Source organism: Cydia splendana, chromosome 10, assembly GCF_910591565.1.
Source record: "Cydia splendana chromosome 10, ilCydSple1.2, whole genome shotgun sequence".
NCBI classification, from domain to species: domain Eukaryota; kingdom Metazoa; phylum Arthropoda; class Insecta; order Lepidoptera; family Tortricidae; genus Cydia; species Cydia splendana.
This window is the reverse complement of record NC_085969.1, coordinates 22,033,329-22,055,453: the sequence shown is the minus strand read 5'-3', so window position 1 is coordinate 22,055,453 and position 22,125 is coordinate 22,033,329. Positions and strand designations below refer to the sequence as shown.

At 36.5% G+C, this 22,125-nt stretch overlaps 2 protein-coding genes across 2 annotated transcripts; one reads left to right on the top strand and one right to left on the bottom strand.

Annotated features, from left to right (window-relative positions):
* Positions 1–13,302: 13,302 nt before the first annotated feature.
* LOC134794427 (ribonuclease P protein subunit p40-like) lies at positions 13,303–14,418 on the top strand. Its single transcript, XM_063766237.1, has one exon. It carries the CDS (start codon positions 13,394–13,396, stop codon positions 14,411–14,413), a length of 1,020 nt encoding a protein of 339 aa, XP_063622307.1. The 5' UTR covers positions 13,303–13,393; the 3' UTR covers positions 14,414–14,418.
* A 338-nt stretch (positions 14,419–14,756) lies between these two features.
* LOC134794428 (superoxide dismutase [Cu-Zn]) lies at positions 14,757–21,734 on the bottom strand. Its single transcript, XM_063766238.1, has 4 exons — positions 21,527–21,734; positions 20,711–20,761; positions 15,963–16,133; positions 14,757–15,495 (listed from the first exon to the last, which is right to left on the bottom strand). Exons 1-4 carry the CDS (start codon positions 21,590–21,592, stop codon positions 15,316–15,318), a joined length of 468 nt encoding a protein of 155 aa, XP_063622308.1. The 5' UTR covers positions 21,593–21,734; the 3' UTR covers positions 14,757–15,315.
* Positions 21,735–22,125: the final 391 nt, after the last annotated feature.

Here is a 22,125-nt window from a genome sequence, read left to right as displayed (position 1 = left end):
GGAATGGTTATATGGGTGTCCCATCTTCTGTGATGCATCAGTGGCCGCCTTATACCGTATACATTTAACACAGTTGCGGATGTTAGCTTTCCGGCTGATTTATTTACAATTTGCATTTCTTTATATACACAACTTTACCTATAGCACACATATGTAAATCTTATTTGTATTCTATCCGTGTAAAGTGCAACTAAGACAATATGTTTCTGCTGGCTTATGCCCTAGATTGATCTGCGTGGATCAGCGCGATGCGCTGATGCAATCTGTTGTTTAAACAATCCTTTTAAGTGGCGGTCAACCCGTTAATGGTCGGATCAAACAAAGCAGTAAACTGGCGACCCACCACTCACGGGTCGATGCGAAAACCAGTAAACTGTCGGCCACCAGTGAGTGGTTAATGAGGTGTTGCCGTATTTAGAGGTGAAATTGAAGGCATTTAAGTATAGTTACGCTCTTCTAGCGCCAAAAATTAGGTAGCGAGTTAGACAAGGATAGCATACCGTAAGGAACACAAATACCTACACTTGGTATACGATACGATATCCTTTTCGTTCCCGGGTGAATGAACGAAACCGGTTTGAAAAATAAAATGGTTCCCGAACCCTGGGTGTGCGGCGGAAACAAAGACACCGACATAGGAAGAAACCGGTTTTTGTTGTTCTAAACCGGTTAATATGACAAGAATGTATAGAAATATTAATTCTTCTAATGTTTGTTTATTTCAGACCCCCTCCACTAATTAATGGACAACCTCTAACAAACGATCTTGTAAAGACTATTAAAATAATCATTTTTTTTCACATGGATGATTGGTCTGAATCAGTTTAAGCTCAGGCAGAACAGTTTTACACATTTTTTTAAAGGAAATAACAGCTTTTATAAAACAACAAAAAAGAACTTTTATAAAATCTTTTATTTGTATACAGGATGTCCCTAGCCATTGGACAAAGCCGAAATGTACATAGGTACATAGGTACATGTGTAGGTAGGTAGGTTAGGGTATTTACAACCAGTATACAAAGTATCGTAACAATCGGTGTAGCGGTTACGAAGAAATTAACAAATTACGATTTTTTTACTTTGGAGCAACCTGTATGTGTTAGTAGCTCCTGAGGTAACAAATAGTATGAAACCTTCTCCGACCGTTTTGATTATCTTTTTTATTTATGACATTAATAAGATTCTGACTTTTGACAAATGTCATCATTGCCGCACATTTTCAAACAAATTGTCAAAAGCACTGCCAATGATTAATACAGTGTGTTTCTTTTTGTTGTCGATTATTGAAAATAACTTTTGTTTGATAATTTATTTTTTTATCTTTTGTTGTAATTATAAAAATATTACCGTTAGAGCATTACTGAGATGTAACCCTACGTAGGATTTCAGGGTTTGTCCAATGGCTAAGGTCACCCTGTATCCTGTATATTATAATGAAATTCTATTGATACTTAAAATGAATAAGTTTTGTGTATATGTGCCTAATGCATTTCTTAGGGTCAGTCTTTTTAGATAAATAAGTTATCCTAATATTGGTATACTTTTGTGTGACTGTTTTTGCAAGTCAAATCTGAAAAATAAATAAAAATAAAAATATATTCATAACGTTTATAATTTATTTATATCCATTTTATCGATATTGGTTTTTATGGTGTCCCATCTCTAACTTTGGTACGGTGATACCAGAGTAATAAATTAAAAGTGCCTATTTATGGAAAGTGACAGCCGTAAATTCCTTAAAATAAATACAATATTTGGCATGTGAAATAAAAATATATATTATGTAGAACTAAAGGAAAAATGAATTTTCAAACAGTAGTCTATCGGTAATTTAACATACCCCCCTCCCCCAACGTGATCAACTTTTTCTAAAACCCCCTTCCCTCCTATCGAGCCTCGCCTGAATAGTGCACAAGCCTTTATGATCAATACTATTTATTTGATTGAATAGATTAGGTTGATATAAAACTAAGGTGTTAGGTATATAAAAATAATGTGTTATATAAACAATGTTCTGCCGCCAGCTAGCTAGCTAGTAAACCATAGAGTCACTTATACATACTGTGCCTTACGAGTAAACTGTTTTTTGACAAGTTTTGCACAGACAATAAAATATGACATTGATGCATGAAAGCGGTTTGTTAACAAGCGAAATGTGAAAATCTAAATTTAGTTATATGCCTCTTTATCGCTCGAATATGCAGTAGTGATAGAGAGGTTAGATAACGAAATTTAAATTTTCTTGTTCCGCGGTAGACCCCCAGACTGTGATGGATTGTGGTAGTAGCGCCCCCTACGCAGAGTTTCGCGTAATATTTCCTATCCGAAGTTATACCTAATTAATATTTAGAAAGTCATCTTTAAAATTACCCTAAATTAGATCTAGTATCATTAAGTGGTATCACTTTCAGATTGACAATGTTTTTTAGAAAGTTTGTGCACTATTTGATAATATTTAGATGTGATAGTGCTTACATATGAAAATAAACGTGTTCTTTTTGTACGCTAAACGTTTCCGATCTCATTTTGCACGAGAAAACGCTGCAATTCGGCATTTTCAGCTCCTATCATTCCGCTTAGACTGACGTTTGCTAAATGGCGTATGACGTGTGGCAACTAGTTTTATATAACCTCCTTGACCGGCGGCCGCGGACTTTTCCAGAGGGGAACGCCTGTTAATGTCGGCTCCATTGTTAATTACTCCGAGTTTCGGCCAATGTACTCTATCCAGTTTACTCTCTACGTCCGTGGGTCACAGTGACAGCTCGCTTAGACGTAATCTTTAAGCAAACTGTAAGTACCTATATTATTAGGGCGAGCGAAGCGAGCCCTATCACTATTCGACAATCTATGCATTCTTGTGGTACACTTTACGGAAAAACTACTGCACTGTTAGGTTTGAGATTTAACATAGTAATTCAAATTCATGTCTAGATGTGTTATCATATCAAACATAAAAATATCATTTTATAAACCTAAAAAAATAAAATAAAGGAATAACACTTTGTATTACTACTAACGCCATCTGTTGGAGAAGTGGTGAAATTAACATTCGTGCTATAATGTTAAGTAACTAGCAAAAAGCAGAGCTTTGTAAGGGCTCGCGGAGGTTTTCTACCTTAACGTACCGAACCGGTTGCTGTCCGGTACGCCTGTCTGTTACAGCTTTTACTTTGTCCTTTAAAAACGTGTCCAGACGACAAAATCAAATTGCCAATATCATCCACACGTAATATACAATTTCATAAGTGCATTACATCCTACACGGTCGCCCAGTACTTTTTGTAAGGAACCCAACTGGCTTTCCTACATAATGTTGGGTCAGCGAGCCAATGTTCTTGAATTTATTTTTGAGTCCACTCCACACAATTGATCGAAAAACTATCCCGTCTGAACACCTACTGGCGGTAATCACGCTGCTCCGCACATAAACTAACACACACAATTCCACTAGGTACAGCCAGGGTCCAGCATCAGCTCTATCTTGGGTACTGCTCTTCCAAGTACACATTAAGACGTGTCAGATGACCAAAACAGCGTGTGCCTATGTTGCACCAAACCTGAGTTCCACTAGGTACAGCCAGGGTTTAGCATCAGCTCTATCTTGGGTACTAATCTCCTAAGTGCTCATCAAGACGAGTCGGATGGCCAAAACAGCGTGTGCCTATGTTGCAACAAACCTGAGTTCCACTAGGTACTGCCAGGGTTCAGCATGAGTTCTATCTTGGGTACTGTTCTCCCAAGTGCTCATCATGACGAGTCGGATGTCCAAAATAGCGTGTGTCTATGTTGCATCAAACCTGATCGAGTTCCACTAGGTACAGCCAGGGTTCAGCATCAGCTCTATCTTGGGTACTACTTTCCTAAGTTCTCATCAAGACGAGTTGCATGACCAAAACAGCGTGTGCCTATGTTGTATAAAACCCGAGCTCCATTAGGCACTGTCAGGGTTCAGCATCAGCTATCTTGGGTACTGAAAGTACTGATGTACCCAGTGATCATCATGACGAGTCGGATATCCAAAACAGCGTGTGTCTATGTATGTTGCATCAAACCCGAGCTCCACTAGGTACTGCCAGGGTTCGGCATCGGCTCTATCTTGGGTACTACTCTCCTAAGGGCTCATCAAGATGAGTCGGATAACCAAACCATAATGTGCCTTTGTTACACCAAACCTGAGTTCCGCTAAGTACTGCCAGGGTACTGGGTCATTTTGCTGAACTGCACGCCGACGTTTCGATTGGCGTGCAGTTCCCATAAAAGTTGCAGTCGGGTTGTAGTCCGTCTGTATCGGCCCTAAGTCACTGAAATTTGTATTAATTATGCTTATCTTTATTTATAATTTTAGCAGTTCCAAGCAATAGTAACACTAAAGGCGCCATTCATTAATTACGTAAGACAATTTTTGCCAGCTTTTGACCCCCTCCCAACCCTATGTAAGAAATAATAAGAATAGGCTGACCCCGTCCAGCCACCAATATAATTTATTTTCAAAAAAATATTTTTATGAATGTTTATTTGTACCTGTACAAAGGTACTTGAGGTCGTTTAATCTAACTCTGCACCGTGTTTGATAGCATAGAGTGTGGAAGTATTATTTTAAACGTCATAATTTCATAGAAATTTAAAAAAAGAACTATGAAAACCCCCTCCCACCCCCTTGTAAGAAAAAATAAGATATGTTCGACCCCCCTCCAACCCAAAATCGTCTTACGTAATAAATGAATGGCGCCAAAACTGTATCTCGAACTGAAAATACCCGATTTAAGTTTGCTAACACAACATGACTGATCATCACATCGTCAGCGTCACAAAACATACGAGTAAATTGACCTCCGCAGTAAATATTGTTCTAGTAGGTATTCACAAAAACTTAATTGCTAAAATGGGAATCAAACCAAGTGAAGAGAGGTGGGTTGAATCCAAAATTGTACCCACTTTGGTATTCATCGTTGTTAAGCGCGTAAGCGCCATCGACATTATTGAACTTGAAAACACCACATAGGTATCGTATTGTCTGAATACCCACAACACAAGCCTTCTTAAGTAGTCAATTTGTATAAGAATGTCCAATATTTATTTATTTATTTATTTATTACTAACGCCATCTGTTAGAGAAAGAAATAATTAACATTAGCACGAATGTTAATTCATCATTTTGCCAACAGATGGCGCTAGTAGTGATACAAAGTGTTATTACTTTATTTTATTTTTTTAGGTTTATAAAATGATATTTTTATGTTTGATAACACATCTAGACATGAATTTAAATTACTATGTTAAATTTCAAACCTAACAGTGCAGTAGTTTTTCCGTAAAGTGTACCACAAGAATGCATAGTTCGTCGATTAGTGATAGGGCTCGCTTCGCTCGCCCTAATTATTTGTTTTTCTGACAGATGGCGTTAGTAGTAAAAAAAATGGACATTCTTACACAAATTGTAAAGCCCCACAATAAGCTCAAGAAGGCTTGTGTTGTGGGTACTCACTCAAACAACGATACCTAATGTGGTGTTTTCAATTTCAATATTGTCGATGGTGCTTACGCCATTAACAACGATGAATACAAAAGTCGGTTAATATTTTGGATTCTGACCCACCGCGCTTCGCTCGGATTGATTCCCAATTTAGCAATTAAACGTTTCTGTGAATACTGGAACGGAACATTCAATCTTGCTGTATATTCACTGATGAGCACTTAGGAGAGTACGAGTGTGGTTTGAGAAGTAGCTTGGTTCGATAGAAATTCAGGATCTGGTTTTAGCTAGCAGAAGAATAAAATAATGAGAATTAGATGAAGCCATAAGCATCTCAACTGAGTGAACTCTTCACATTTTTCATAAGGCTTGGTTTCATAAAAAGTACACAACATTCCTCAACTAATTTGTTTTCAGGTCGAACCAAGTTACTTATCAAACCGCCCTAGTAGCACCCAAGATAGAGCTGATGCTGAACCCTGGCAGTACCTAGTGGAGCTCGGATTTAGCGCAACATAGACATACGCTGTTTTGGACATCCGACTCGTAATGATGATCACTTGGTAGAGCAGTACCCAAGATACCTGATGCTGAATCCTGGGAGTACCTTGTGGAGCTCAGGTTTAATACAACATAGGCACACGCTGTTTTGGTCATCCGACTCGTCTTGATGAGTACTTAGGAAAGTAGTACCCAAGATAGAGCTGATGCTGAACCCTGGCTGTACCTAGTGGAACTCAGGTTTGGTGCAACATAGGCACACGCTGTTTTAGTCATTCGACACGTCTTGATGAGCACTTGGGAGAGCAGTACCCAAGATAGAGCTGATGCTGAACCCTGGCTGTACCTAGTGGTACTCAGGTTTGGTGCAACATAGACATACGCTGTTTTAGACATCCGACTCGTCATGATGATCTCTTGGTACAGCAGTACCCAAGATAGAGCTGATGCTGAACCCTGGCAGTACCTAGTGGAACTCAGGTTGGTGCAACATAGGCACACGCTGTTCTGGTCATCCGACTCGTCTTGATAAGCACTTAGAAGAGTAGTACCCAAGATAGAGCTGATGCTGAACCCTGGCAGTACCTAGTGGAACTCAGGTTTGGCGCAATATAGGCACACGCTGTTCTGGTCATCCAACTCGTCTTGATGAGCACTTAGGAGAGTAGTATCCAAGATAGAGCTGATGCTGAACCCTGGCAGTACCTAGTGGAACTCAGGTTTGGCGCAATATAGGCACACGCTGTTCTGGTCATCCAACTCGTCTTGATGAGCACTTAGAAGAGTAGTATCCAAGATAGAGCTGTTGCTGAACCCTGGCAGTATCTATTGGAACTCAGGTTTGGTGCAACATAGGCACACGTTGTTTTGGTCATCCGACTCGTCTTGATGAGCACTTAGGAGAGTAGTACCTAAGATAGAGCTGATGCTGAACCTTGGCAGTACCTATTGGAACTCAAGTTTGTTGCAACATAGGCAAACGCTCTTTTGGTAATTTCACTCGTCTTGATGAGCACTTAGGAGAGCAAATTATATGTGTGTTTATATGCGGAGCAGCGTGGTTACCGCCAGTAGGTGTCCAGACGGGATAGTTTTTCGCTCAATTGTGTGCTGTGGACGCAAAAATAAATTCAAGGGCATTGGCTCGCTGACCAAAATTATGTATGAAAGCCAGTTGGCTTCCTTACAAAAAGTACTGGGCGACCGTGTAGGATGTAATAAGCGCTTATGAAATTGTATATTACGTGTGGATGATATTGGCAATTTGATTTTGTCGTCTGGACACGTTTTAATGGACAAAGTAAAAGCTGTAAAGGCCCCAGTACACAATGGGCCATCGCCGGCCACTCCAAGGGACGCATTTATGCGTTAGAGGGAGCAAGTGATATTGCTATCTCATTCTACCGCATGGCTGCGTCCCTTGGAGTGGCCAGCGATGGCCCATTGTGTACTGGGGCCTTAACAGACAGGCGTACCGGACAGCGACCGGGGTCCGTTTAGTATATTTCTTTCTTGTTCTCATTTATAGCATTACCTACCCACTCGATCGAACATGGAACAAGCGTCGGACTGGATCAATGTCGCGGTCCGGTACGTTTAGGTAGAAAAACTCCGCGAGCCCTTACAAAGCTCTGCTTTTTGCTAGTATCTATGTACCATGGTATAATAATATACTCCGCCTGGTACTCCATTCCGAGATTCGCGTATGACCTAACTGACACGCGCCTACGTCATCATGCTGTTTACAGGTTCTCAAACTTTGAAATGTGGGAGAATTTTAACCAACGGTGAAAATTATTTTAACGGCATTCATTTTAAGTTATTTATGTAGAAACATAGTAAAATAAAACAAATCTAATGTATTAAATTAAACTTTATTTATCTATACAAGACAAACGTTTAAAAAACTAATTCACAGTTACACATTAATTACCAAGCTTACGACGTGAAAAGTTTGGAAAACACTGCGACTGCTGACACTGAGCGAGAAGGAAATAACAATTAACACGCGTTCGACAAGGATGACGGTCAGGGCATGAAGTTATCTAGATCCGAATTGTCAAATGTCCACAGCGCTATCCTGTGTTGCCAGTAGTATAAACAGAATTACCCGAAAGTCTGAAATTTCTTTCGTGAATCGGAAGATATTGCTAACGAGTAATTAAAAATGACGTGTTATTGTAAAATTTAAGCTGAAATACATATAAATGAAAATTATAAAATTATAAAGAAATATTTTAACTTATTAACCATAGGTATAATGTACCCATGTAACATGTTATGTTGAAATAAAGTGGCAATGTTATTGTGACGTAATCGCGTGTCACTCTGGGAATGGAAGACCATGTTTTATTCACGGACGTAGAGAGTAAACTGGATAGTGTACACTGGCCAAAAAGTGTGTCCACATGAGAGGTCAAACCTGAGCCCTCCGTCTCTTTCTAATTAGGGTGACCATAAGTCATATGTGACGTCCCACGGTCAAAGGTACCTTATGGCGGGTATGGAGTTATGCATACCCCAGTAATCTACAATAAATAAGCTATCGATAACACAAAAGATCAACCTTCTAGGTTGCGTAGTTACAGAGATATGATTTTTTGAAAATAATGTTGTGAAATGAGCAACTTTACGATAGAGAAGTTTTAAGTTTAGCCGCCTAAAAAACTATGTTCCTGAAGTAAGTTACATAGTTGACTACAAATAATAATGCCTTATATATCTGAGATTAAAAAAATATTGCGACTTGTTCTGTAATGCAAATAGAAACTTTTGATATCGACTGATTTATGTGTATACTAACCAATCTCTTGAAAATAAAGTTTTATTTCATTTTCACGATTGATTGCAATGAGCTCTCAAGATTTAAATTTTATCTATTAGAAAACGACACTGACAGACAGTTTAAGCAAAAAACAATACCGATTTAGAGGTGAAAATGTATTTTCTGACTTTTTCATAAAAAATCACAAAATTGAATATTTTTACTTTTAATGTGACACACAATAAATTTTTCTGAGCACATATGAAAGAAATTCTGTCATTCAAATGAAATAAATCGTAAAACCCCAACTAAATACTATATTTAACCCCTTATGCCACTTTAAACTTACATAACAATAACAGTATTTGCTCCATACATTTACGAAAAGGTACCTTATGGAAATAAATCTAATAATACATCACTACAAAATATCAATCATATTATAGTTTATCTTTTATGAATAGAAAATATTAATTTACATTAAACTGCCCCCAATTTAATTAGTTCTTCGTCATAATAATCTTAAAAAAGACCAATAATTTGTATGTAATGAAAAGGTACCTTGTGGTCAAGTTACATGATGAGGCATGATGATGATGGAACAGTTAGGATAAACTAATAATATTTTGGGGTTAAGATGGTATAAATCGTCTATTTCTTATCAATAATATATATCGGTTGCTATTGAAGATAAGCGGCATTGAGGTTCAATGACCTCAGATATTCCATAAGGTAATGCGTCGGGTATTGGCATTTTTCAGCAAACCAATGGCTGATTTACTGCATGCGACCAAACCAAATGAAGATTATTCTAGTTAAGAAATACTTGACGAGAATAACTTTGGTATAATAGCAGTCTACTTGGATTTGTGATGTCGGTCTATGTACGGTTATAATATTTGCGAGGCGCCCCAACCAGAACTGAAATTATCAAATTAGTTTTGCAGAATGCTAATACAGTTCTCTACCAAACTTCTTTTCCCGTATTGACTAGTTTTTTTGGGAATTTTCAATCTTTTTTCCATAAGGTACCTTTTCTACTAAACTCTGAGACGACATTACTAGGCTTATAACTAACTTATAACAAAAATAAAAACAGGTAAACAAACGTTACGCATTAAGGTTTCAGATCACACAATAAAAAAAAATTGAGCATTTTTTCACCTCTTTACAAAACATTTAATATCTCCGAAACTAGAAACCCTCATAAGGTACCTTTTCCCGTGGAACGTCACATATGTGGGATATTAGCATAAGATGGAATGTATAGTTTGGCCAGGATCTTTTCTCATTCGTGCATAATCAGAGAGAATCATACTGTATTTACCCTATGCTAGTATAATTGCCCCAGAAAAGAGATGGATATAGTTTTTTTCCCTTCTGTAAAACGCTTCACACAACCTTACTTAATTTAGTCGTTATAAAGCTTTTAGTCGTTATAAAAGCTGTTACAGATGGGATGGGCGTATTGGATCGCGATCAATGCGATCATGGTTTATTGTGAGGAAGGTGGTCCGCCGTACGTCCGTCGTACGTATTGGGTGAAAACCAGCGTAGTGTCTTACAGACACTGCTTATGCTGAGCGGCATCCTATTTGGTGTATGTTTATTGTATTGTTAACTTTATGGTGTACTTACCGTAATGTAGGTATGTTTTTGTACGCCAAATAAATATTTTCTATTTCTATCAAAGACAGCTATAAGAGAGAGCGAGACAAATATCCAGGGTCGGGTAAAACGTTGTAGTTGTACTTGGTAATTCGCAAATCGTATCGATTAAAAACGCTGCCTTCGGTCGTGTTTTAATTTATCACCACTCGTTGCGAATTTAATTCCTATAGCTGGTCAAGCAAATCTTGACAGTAAAAAAAGGCGACAAATTCAAATTTTCTATGGGACGAGATCCCCTCGCGCCTACATTTTTCAAATTTGCCGCCGTTTTCCACTGACAAGATCTGCTTGACCAAGTATACTTTCAACACTTGCAACGCAAATAAATTTATATTATTACTATGCCCACTGGTTATCGATACTAGTCATTTTGTGAAGCCCTAGCGTAGCGTAACAATTTATGTTTTTACACGAAATTATCTTGATTATTGACTAAAATGATAAAATATTAGCACACGACGAAATAAAAACTTACATTTAACTGTGTAAACCGGCATTCTACACTATTTATGCTCTTCATAATTCATAATTTAACAAAATACCTATCACTATCAATATCATACTCATGGTGTGTTCATATACGTGATGACTTCCCTTTTGCATACTTTAGCTATTCTTTAAGCGTAAGCGTCATCGTAGATCTGTAATTGAAACAACATTTTCAAATTTGCCGCTTTTGTATACTGACGGAAATGTCGGCCCAACCTAATATAGAATCGATTACATATATATAAATAGTTAGAATGAACGTTCCAGTAATTAAATACTATGTATAAAAATATGAGTCTGTAATGTCCAATTTAAGGACTTCGGATTTAATTTTTGGCAATTATGTAGCTCTCATTACGTGAACCGAATAATTAAACATGCCGAAATAAGTATATCTTTATTTATTTATTAGTATACTATTTAGGTAAAGTTATTTTTACATTAAGTAGAAAATAACAATTTTGTAAGACCGATCCAAATCGTACCGATATCATGGTGACCCTAATCGTCATCAAGTTGGGGATACCAATTAATATTCAAAGTTACTACAATTTCTACCATATTCAATTTACTGTTTTTTTTGTTGCGCACATGCTTGGCTTAATCAGTTAATAATATTAACATCATAATAATTAACAAATTACTTAAAAGATATCAGAACTGTAATTAGAATATAGCACTAAAATAGTATAAGACGGTAATGAATTTCAGTAGTATATTGATATAATTTCTATCACAATGGTATCTTTTTAACATTGGCAACATGTGCGAGTGAGACACAGGGCTCAGGTTTTTCTATCTCATATGGACCGTTTTCTCTAGTCTGGTACGAACAACATTCTGTCTCGGTGATAAGGTTCAAATTAGTATGGCAAAAAAACTGACAACTCGCTCCAGTTTAAACAATATAACTTCATGGTTTTATTAGACCATGCTATGTACTAGATTCGGGTCTCTATTGGTTCCCATAATTTTTTTGTTCCGATTTATTCAGTCCATAACGTTTTCCATCATAATTTTTATTAGTCATATTGTCAATAGTCATAAATTTTAACAATATAAATTGCAGTTCCGATTTTTGCTGGTCACTATTATTGTTAGTCATAAAATTTGTTACTCATAATATTCAAAGTCCAGAAGGTATACCATTACATAATATTGAAGGCAATAAACTTGCTTACAATAATCGTTGTAAGGTCTTTTATTGCAGGTTATAATGATAAGTAGGGGATCTATTGCATTCTCTAAATTTTAAGTTCCGATTTTTTTAGACCATATCGTTTTCCATCACAATTTTTATTAGTCATATTGTCAATAGTTATAAAATTAAACAAAACAAATTGCATGCTTGTCTACCTACCTGGGGATTTTTTTTATTTGGCTTACTGATTTCCCCTCCATTTCTTATTTTTCATGAAGTTTATTAAGCCATTTCATCCCGCCAACGAGTCGACTGAGCCCCGCTTCGCGGGGCTCCTATTTCCGCTCTGAGGGACACAAGGTAACTAACGAACCTACCTGAGGAATCAGATGTTTTATTGTTTGGTTTACTGATTTCCCGCCATTTCTTATTTTTCATGTAGTTTATTAAGCCATTTCATCCCGTCAACGAGTCGACGGAGCCCCGCTTCGCGGGGCTCCTATTTCCGCTCTGAGGGACACAAGGTAACTAACGAACCTACCTGAGGAATCAGATGTTTTATTGTTTGGTTTACTGATTTCCCGCCATTTCTTATTTTTCATGTAGTTTATTAAGCCATTTCATCCCGCCAACGAGTCGACGGAGCCCCGCTTCGCGGGGCTCCTATTTCCGCTCTGAGGGACACAAGGTAACTAACGAACCTACCTGAGGAAACAGATTTCATTTTTCTTTATATGACGGATGTCATTAAAAATGGCCCTTTGTTTGACATAATTATTGAAAGTCATAATGTTTAATATTATATCCTCTAATATCCTAAATATTAGAATATTAGAGGATATCATTTTATGACTATCGAAATTCGAAACAGTAAGTTTATGGGAAACAAAGAGACGACATTAAAACGATATGATTAACGACCATTAGTCCGATAAAATATATGCCTTAAAATATTTCTGAATAATTATTGATATACCTTTGAATGTTATACTCAACAATTTTATAACTTTTGTGATTATAGCGTTTACTATTATAGATGTTTAACATTAGAACTATGAAACGTTATACTTAACAAAAATTATGACTATTGATGTTTATGTCCATAAATTATATGGATATCAATTTCTGACTATCGAAATTCGAAACAATAAGTTTATGGGAAACAAAGGGATCCCACTAGATTCATTAATGATCTAATGTCAGTGTCAATTTGTCAAATCCATTTTTGACATGCCGCGTCAAAACAATTTAGATTTTTGAGGTTAGTGAATTAGAAAGAAGTAAAAAACAAAAGTTATAGCCGGTTCGGAGCAGCCTTTTAGTTTTAACATAGTAATACATATCCACAACAATGCTGTGTCCAGAGATATACAATTTTCCTTCCCCGAAAATAATATCCTCGTCCAAGAAGCATGGAAACTTTGAAGTCGCAATGAGCACCATTCGATCAAACACATTCTATAAAAGTTTAATTGTGACATGCCCTGATGAAATACACGCTCCAAGCTCCATAGAAGAAGTAATTACAGAAGACACTGAATATTACAAAGTCAGCAACTGTCCTCTTACAGAATTCATAAAGGTGGATTTCATTGAAAACTTTGTGAAGAAAGGAAGTTTACATTGTATGAGTGTAGTTAGGAACTGTGTTGTGGAAAATTGTGCTGCGATAACACCAGACGGTATACTAACTCTACATGTTTTAGACTTCATTTACCAACAATTAGGCTTGGAAGGCGCAAAACGTCCACATAACTTCTATGAAGTAAAAATAGACTTGAGTCATCTAAAACATAATGCCAAAATGGTATCTAGCCTTAGTAAATTGGAAAGATTCGACTTTTTTGTGTCATGGGAGCCAAAATGTGAAGATGTGTGCCCATCATCAATAGCAAAGTATTTTTACGATAATGATATCAATGTAGCTTTATGTACTGTAAAGTTTCACCATGTATCTCCTTCAGTTGAAGAAATACCCGCTTTAGATGCAGAGTTAGATGAGATATCAGAATGGATTGGTATGCTCGCACATAATGCTGATACAAACCCGACAGAGACATATATTAGTTCATACAGCACACCTGAAAGTGAAAATGCATTGAAATCTTCAAGAGTAACTGTTCTTATTGCTAAAGGGTTTTTCACTCCAGTAACTGTGGAGCGAGTATGCAGGAAAGTTGAGGAGTATGTAAAGAGCAGAGAAACAGAGCACTATTGGGCATCGCTGAGTGTACAGAGCTTCGAAAACTGCTTGTGGCAATGGAGTCGGGGCAGCCCTAGGATGTTCCAGGCTCATGATTCTTCCTGCAACTTGTTCTTTAGCCATACTGGTGTAGCGGAGCACAGTGTTGGCCAAATAAAATATTCATAGCACTTGTTTCTTTAATTTTAATGATATAGGAAGAAAATGAGTAGACAAATCGCCCAATAGTAAGCAATACCTGTTCTTAAGGAAGGTTTAGTTGTAAATAATTTGTTAACCTGTACAAAGCCAGGGTGACTCGCTAGTGTAAATAGAAAACTTCTGCCTGACAAGTTATTTGGGTTAATAATTTTGCTGATTAAAGGAAATGTTTTCCGAGAATAAATATTTATTTAAAGCTTACACAATCTAATTATTACATTTGATATATTGCATTGACAATTACTTCAATAATTATAGGATATTTTTTTGTATTCATGCAGGAATTAGAAAACAGAAAATAAAAACATAAAAAAGTTTAATTATATTTATTGAAACAAAATGCAGATCTGATGTTCCCTGCACCAATAAAAATATAGAAAAACAAACACTGGGAATGCCATAGAGATAGATTATTTAGTAACAATTTCAAAAACATTGGCATAACCAACATCATTCATAGGCAAAGATCACTTATATTTTACATGTTTAAGTAGTTGTTCTTTAAAAGATCGTTACCTAGGTACACTAGAAAATCCAAATTCTATTTATTTGGTACCATAACCTTAAAATGTAGTTTTCAATATTCAATCATTCTCTTCACAACTTGCTTATAATTTTACAAAATCTTTAAATGCAATATGGCAGTTTTAACCTATCATTTTCAGGTTAAGTACCTATATCAGTTATTTATTCAGACTGCAAGTCCAATGATTTGAAAAGCCATCTGGATCAATTTCATATAAATAAATGCTTATTTGCGACAGAAAGACGATTCAACCTAACATTTTGAGGTTACGTACCAAATAAACACGTTATTTAGTCGTCCGGCAACAGAAAAACCATTGCGACTTAAAATTTAGAGGTTACGCCTAGTCGGACTTGGCGAGGCCGATGACGCCGCAGGCGATGCGCGCGCCGGCGTTGCCGGTGGTCTTGCTGAGGTCGTGGCCGCCGAGCCCCAGGTCGTCGGGCTCCGCGTGCACCACCAGCGTGCGCCCGATGATGCTGTTGCGCCCCACCAGCGAGATCGCAGAGTCTTGGACGCACACCTGACATTTTAAGGACTAAATTAGGGGTCGTTCTGTACCTTGAGGCTGTCTTTTCACTGAGGCGGAGACGAGCAGAGAGGAACCAACCAAGAGGTTGTAATGTAATCCAGAAGAGCAGAGCGGATCACAACCAATCCTATTGGTTGATTTTTTTCATCTTTGCTCGTCTCCGCCTCAGTGGAAAGGCAGCCCTTTATGCTATTGATAATTGTTGTCAATAAATGACCTGAGGCAAAACTAGGAATCTCACTTAGGAATTTTATTGCAGCACTCGATAACCGACGAACTGGTCTCTTTGGTTAAATTTATCTAAAAATATCCTTGAACAGTAGAGATCTGTTTTTTTTTACAATGGTTTCGTTTAGAGTTTTATTAGTTCAGAGCACATTTTTTTTAAAGACTTGGCTGTGCGTCTTTATGCTGCGTTCCTGTTCGATCAGTGTCATAACTCATAAACATAGACCTACTTTAGTGACTCCCTTGTCAGCGGTAGCGACGATGTTGCCGAGGTCCCCGACGTGCCGGACGGCGGCGTCCGGCGCGCCGTGCTCCTGCTTGTCCGGGTTGAAGTGCGCCCCGGCGGACGTGCAGCCGTTGGTGTTGTCGCCGAACTCGTGCACGTGGAAACCGTGCTTGCCCTGAAAATGACATGTCAACATAACTTTACCGTGTATTTAGTAATGTTGAAGATTTTATGTTTGAATGTACCATACCTAATGCGGGTGTTTGTGCTGATGTTAAAAAAATACCTATATATTTATCGATGTCTATGTCTAAATTATTATTTTCGACAGGAAAGGGGCAAAATGCTGAAAGCTATTATTTTCAATTCAAGAATATTTTTTTATACCACATCGGTGGCAAACTATCATACGGCCCGGGGCCGGCTGATGGTAAGCGGTAACCGTATCTTATAGTATATAAGACTATATACGCCTGCAACTCCAGAGCCCCCCCAGAACCCCCTCAAAAACCTGGTACTCCATCCTCGAGAAAACCTCCTCATTTAAGTACAGCGACATCTATTGATAGGTGTCTTTAAGAGGGTTTAACATTAAGGGTGCACTTTTGCAGTTGGGTTACGTTGGGTATACATTTCGTAACAACGGCAATTAAGTACAATTTTGCGTTTTAAAATTAAGTAGCCAGTAAAATGCCAGTTGTCTTGCACGACGCTAAGATGTAAACATGAACCGCGTCATTTGTAACAAATGACGGCGGCACGCGGCGTTTTATGCCGTCTTCTACATGACGAGTAAATGTATTATCCTCTCGTTTACCACTCACTCAGTAGTTGTACTTATTTTCAAGTGATTAAGGTATAAAATATTAAACAAGTGCTCGACTCGATTATTTCGCACCCTTGACTTTGTTTTTATCGCACTGCGACGGCGATAAATAGGTAATTAAAGTAGGTAATCGTATACCTACACTTCGCTTGCAGGATCACATACAACAGAACTCATTAAAACATAAGAACACCACCTAGTCTAGAAGGTATTGTAATTACTAATAGGTTTTCAAATAAAACAAAACGTAGGGAAATGCTTACTTTTAATCCTAGTCCTTCTTATGACAGATGACATTATTTTTAGCGGTAATAGTGACAACCGGCCAGTTGCCATGCACAAAATAGAATATATCACAATTACTATTTAATTAATGAACACTGATAACACTTGCGATTAGTTTTCAATATATTGGACAGATGGAAACCTTTAGAGATACCTAAGTTCGCCTCTGTACCTACACAATACACATTCATTGTAATCTTGCTGTGTTGTGTGCTAAGTAAGTTTACAACTACCTAACCTACTACTATTCAAATATTAATTACTAATACTATTATTGGGTGTATTAGATAAAACTATCTTATATCCTCGGGCCTATGACTAACTCCATACCAAATTTCATCTTAATCGGTTCAGCTGTTTCAGCAAGCAGAACTGCAGAGGTAACAGACAGTGAGAGTTAGGTTCGCATTTATAATATTGGTTACATATCAGAATACCGAAAGTTGATTTACCTAATGTCGAATCACCTATGCTCGATTCACCTATTTTTTTAAACACCTAATGGTTTATTAACCTAAGCTCATAACACCTAATGAGCGAATTACCTAATGCACGTTTCACCTACAATTGTTTTACCTAAGCTCAGAATACCTATGGTCGATCTACCTAAACTTGATACACCTAATGCTTGAAATACCTAAAACCGATTTACCTAATACATGAAACACCTAAAGCTGACATACCTAATGGACGATCCACCTAAAGCTGATATACCTAATGAACGATATACCTAAAGTTGATTTACCTAATGGATAAAATACCTAAAACTGTTATACCTAACGAACGTAATACCTAAAGTCGATATACCTAATCTACGTAATACCTAAAGTCGATATACCTAATCCACGTAATACCGAAAGTCGATATACCTAATGTAAGATATCCCTAAAGTTGATTTACCTATTGAACGAAATACTTAAAGTTAATATACCTAATGCACGTAACACATAAAGTTGATATACCTATTAGGTACAGTCAACTGTAAAAATATGGATGCACATTGCACAAATCATCTCAAAAATATGTCCCATAGCTCTTATGTTTATGTCAGCGAATTAAGAACTATGGGACATATTTTTGAATAAGTTGGCTACACCCATATTTTTACTGTTGACTGTATCTAATGAACGAAATACCTTAAGTCGTTATAAAAAATCATTTACTGCAGATAATATAATTAAATATAGCATTAATAAGAAAGATAAAAATAATATTATATGTAATTAATAGATAATTATAATAAATATTATTAAATTAAAAATTATAAAATCTATACATTTATTGATTAAATTCAGATTAAATTTAATGTTTATGCGCAGTGAAAAATAAATTAGAATGTGAAACTTAAAACATGCAGTAAGAAAAAACGCCTCTTCTTTGACAGGAGAGGCGTTTCGACAGCTATTCCGTTCCATTCAGACAACTTATTAAGAACGGTTTTTCAATATTCAATATTAATAATATAAAAATAATATAGGTACCCTACCTGTCTGTTTGAAGGTAGTTAGGCATAATCTTAGATAAAATTAGCTATAGGTATTTCGTTCGTTAAAACATATACCAGCCTTTGGTATTTCGAGCATTAGGTATATTGACTTTAGGTGTTACGTGCGTTAGGTATATTAGCTCTAGGTATATCGTTCAATACGTAAATTAACTTTAGGCATATCGTCCATTAGGTATATCGACTTTCGGTATAACATGCATTAGGTATATCGATTTTAGGTATTTCATCCCTTAGGTATATCGACTTTAGGTATTTCGTTCGTTAGGTATAACAGTTTTAGGTATTTTATCCATTAGGTAAATCAACTTTAGGTATATCGTTTATTAGGTATATCAGCTTTAGGTGGATCGTCCATTAGGTATGTCAGCTTTAGGTGTTTCATGCATTAGGTATAATAGCTTTAGGTAAAACGTGCGTTAGGTAAAATGTGCATTAGGTAAAAGGTTCATTAGGTGTTTCATCCATTAGGTTAAGTGACTTTAGGTATTATAAACTTAGGTCATTCAATGTTTAGGTAAAATGATCGTTAGGCAATTTAAAAATAGGTGAATCGAGCATAGGTGATTCGACATTAGGTAAATAAATTTTCGGTATTCTGATATGTAACCATAATATTAGTAGGGATTATCTAATCTAATATACCTATACATTCATTGTACACGGTCGTCGTGACATAGAATAAAACAAACTCCAAAGCTAAAGTCATTCTTACTCAATAATTATCAGTGAAGGTCGCGGTGACTCGCGCCGCGGCCTGTTTACCGACGCACGCATACATTTACATCTGTTTCCTATATTGCCTTTCTGACCTGGCTTTTTGACATAATATGACGACATTATCGTCATCATTAAGACAAAGAGAATAGAGTGCATAGAGACGGATTGTCAAAGTAAATTATGTAGCCACTGTAAATTTACTGCCATCTTTCGACAGAAAATAAAACGAAAAACGAAATAAAAAGAATAGGCTGAAGGTTATGGCGCATCACTCGAAAAGAGTGCACCATACCTTTGGCCTATAGTCGAGTAGATGGCGTTAATGTTAATAAGTTAACGCATATCAGTGAAAGAATAAGGATCAAAGTCAAATGGCGTTCTATCAGTTTTAATAGTCTGTCGAAAGATGGCAGAAAATATACTGTAGCTACATAATTTACCATGACACTAGTAAGTAGTAACTCTCTATTTGAAATTCTCTTTGATTAAGATAAGGAGCTAACTAAAAAGATAAATTTCACTTATGGGGGTTCTTTAAATCGAGAAACGATACTATTGCTCAAATATGCAATAGCAATAGGGATAAAAATTTCGCTTTTCGATGCCCGCGGTAGGCTCTCTGCCTCTGTCTTGTTTTTTTGACATGTGAAATAAAACACCAAAGAAAAATTATGGAGGTGCTTAAAATAAGTAGGTACATATTATAATGTATTAATGTGTAAGTTTCTAAAGAATGCAGCATGACTGTGACAACCCTGGGTCATCGGCTTCAGATGCTGCTTATCATTAGCTAGCTGCGTTCTATCCAAAAATATTTAAACTTGATCACAATAAAACAATTTAAAAGATATACTTATCTTTTAAGTTGTTTTATTATGATCAATTTTATTGTGATAGTACTCTATCAGACAATATATTTATAATATAGCTCTATGTTTGTCTTTCATAATTACAATCATAGGTCAAGGCAACAGTACATTGTTTTAAGTTAATTTTGTAGGTAATGTTGTCCATACTGACAATGTCCACCAACACAGATTAATAAGAAAATGTATTAATCTGGATAAATGAACAATGACAGTTTATTCTTTCTGGATATGAGTTTAATTTGTTATATGACTACTATAATATCCCTCTATCTATTTACAACTTAGAGAGACCCACGCTAGCATCTCCCCAGCATTGGCATTGCTGCTGCTCAACACAATGTTGGCTCAATTACGGAGCAACATAATTTTCCATTTAGCTGACTAGACGCCAGCACTCAGTGTGGGGTCGCTCTTAAAGTAAACAAACACAATATATGAGATAGAGTAGCCTGCATGTGCTATGTAGGCTACATCGTTGATGGCCCGGCCACACTCAAATAAACTTACACTACAGATTGATGTTTAATGATTAAGGTAAAAACACTTACCTTGGTGAGCCCCTTGACTTCACCCGAGAGCACTACCGGTGACTTCTCATCCTGAAATAGATATTAGAACAGTTAAAGGACAAATTTAAATATTTTTAACACTATTGCCTGTTTAAAGAGAAAAAAAATGCAATTTTGATTTTGTCAAAATATTCCCAAAAAATTATGGAACAGGAGACATTTTTATAGGCTTCTGGGCAGCTAGAAGTTATTGTGACATTTAAATGTTGTACATTGTGCAAAATATAAGTACAAACAGTAAATGAAAACATTCATTTGTATCAATAGGTAAGAAGGTTTGTTTATTATAAAAGGTGATAAAAATGAATTGCATAACAATAATGTTTGTCCTTAAAGAACAGTAGAAACAGATAACAACTTCATATTCAAGTAGTTGGTAACACCATAATAATATACATCATTATATGTGCAATTAAATTCAATACCTACCAGAATAATTATGTATGCCTACATCATGAGTTCATGAGATTCTCATTCTAATAAGAGACCTGTTAAGTGGACCAGTTTAGGTTCTTAGCAAAGATTTTCATGCTTTTATCCTTAAAGGTGGGTAAGGAAATGTATCATAAGTGTGAATTATGAATCATGCTAAGAAGCAAACACCGTGCACAAATAGGAAAATCTTCTAGAATGCACCACTTACCTACCTTAACCGGTTAAAGATAGATAACAGAACATATTTACTTACACAGCATTAACATATAGAGAAACATCTAATTACGATCGATAAATACAGGGTCAAAATAATGTAAGGTTGACCAATGATATAATAGAAAGAAAAACCGGAAAACGTACTTTTTGATCGAAGAACACCGTCCCGGAGACATCGCCGTTGAGCACACAGACTGCTTTAACTGGCATTTTGTTGTTATTTCTGCAAAGTAGAATAATTCAAAGCTTTATAATCAATATTTCCGCTGGGATACTATTTCAAAACGAGTAACTAGGGCTATTTTTTATGGCGACTGACTGAATAGAATAATGAATGACGTACATACGTTCGTCGAATGTACGGACTTTGGCTGGAATGAAAAAAAAAAATTAAAAAATATATGAACTAGGGTGTTTTTAGCTATGTTTACCTCAAGCATATTCCAAATGCTTGCAATGTTGAACGTTTTATAAAGAAATCGTGATTACAACGACGCGACATTGCGAATTCATCTCTTTCACTATCAGTTTACTAATCAAAATTACCCCCCTAGCCAGCTATTCGGATATCCATGTAATTAACAATTTAAAAAGTTAAAAAATAAATCGTTACCAAACAAGCACGCTTGCAGTTAACAAAAATTGAAAACCTCTTAGAATAGGTTTCGTTCAACGCATATTCGCTTCGAGCAACACGGAAGGGAGGCGGCATTCGCACTATTTCCCCTCTGCCGAGGTACAAG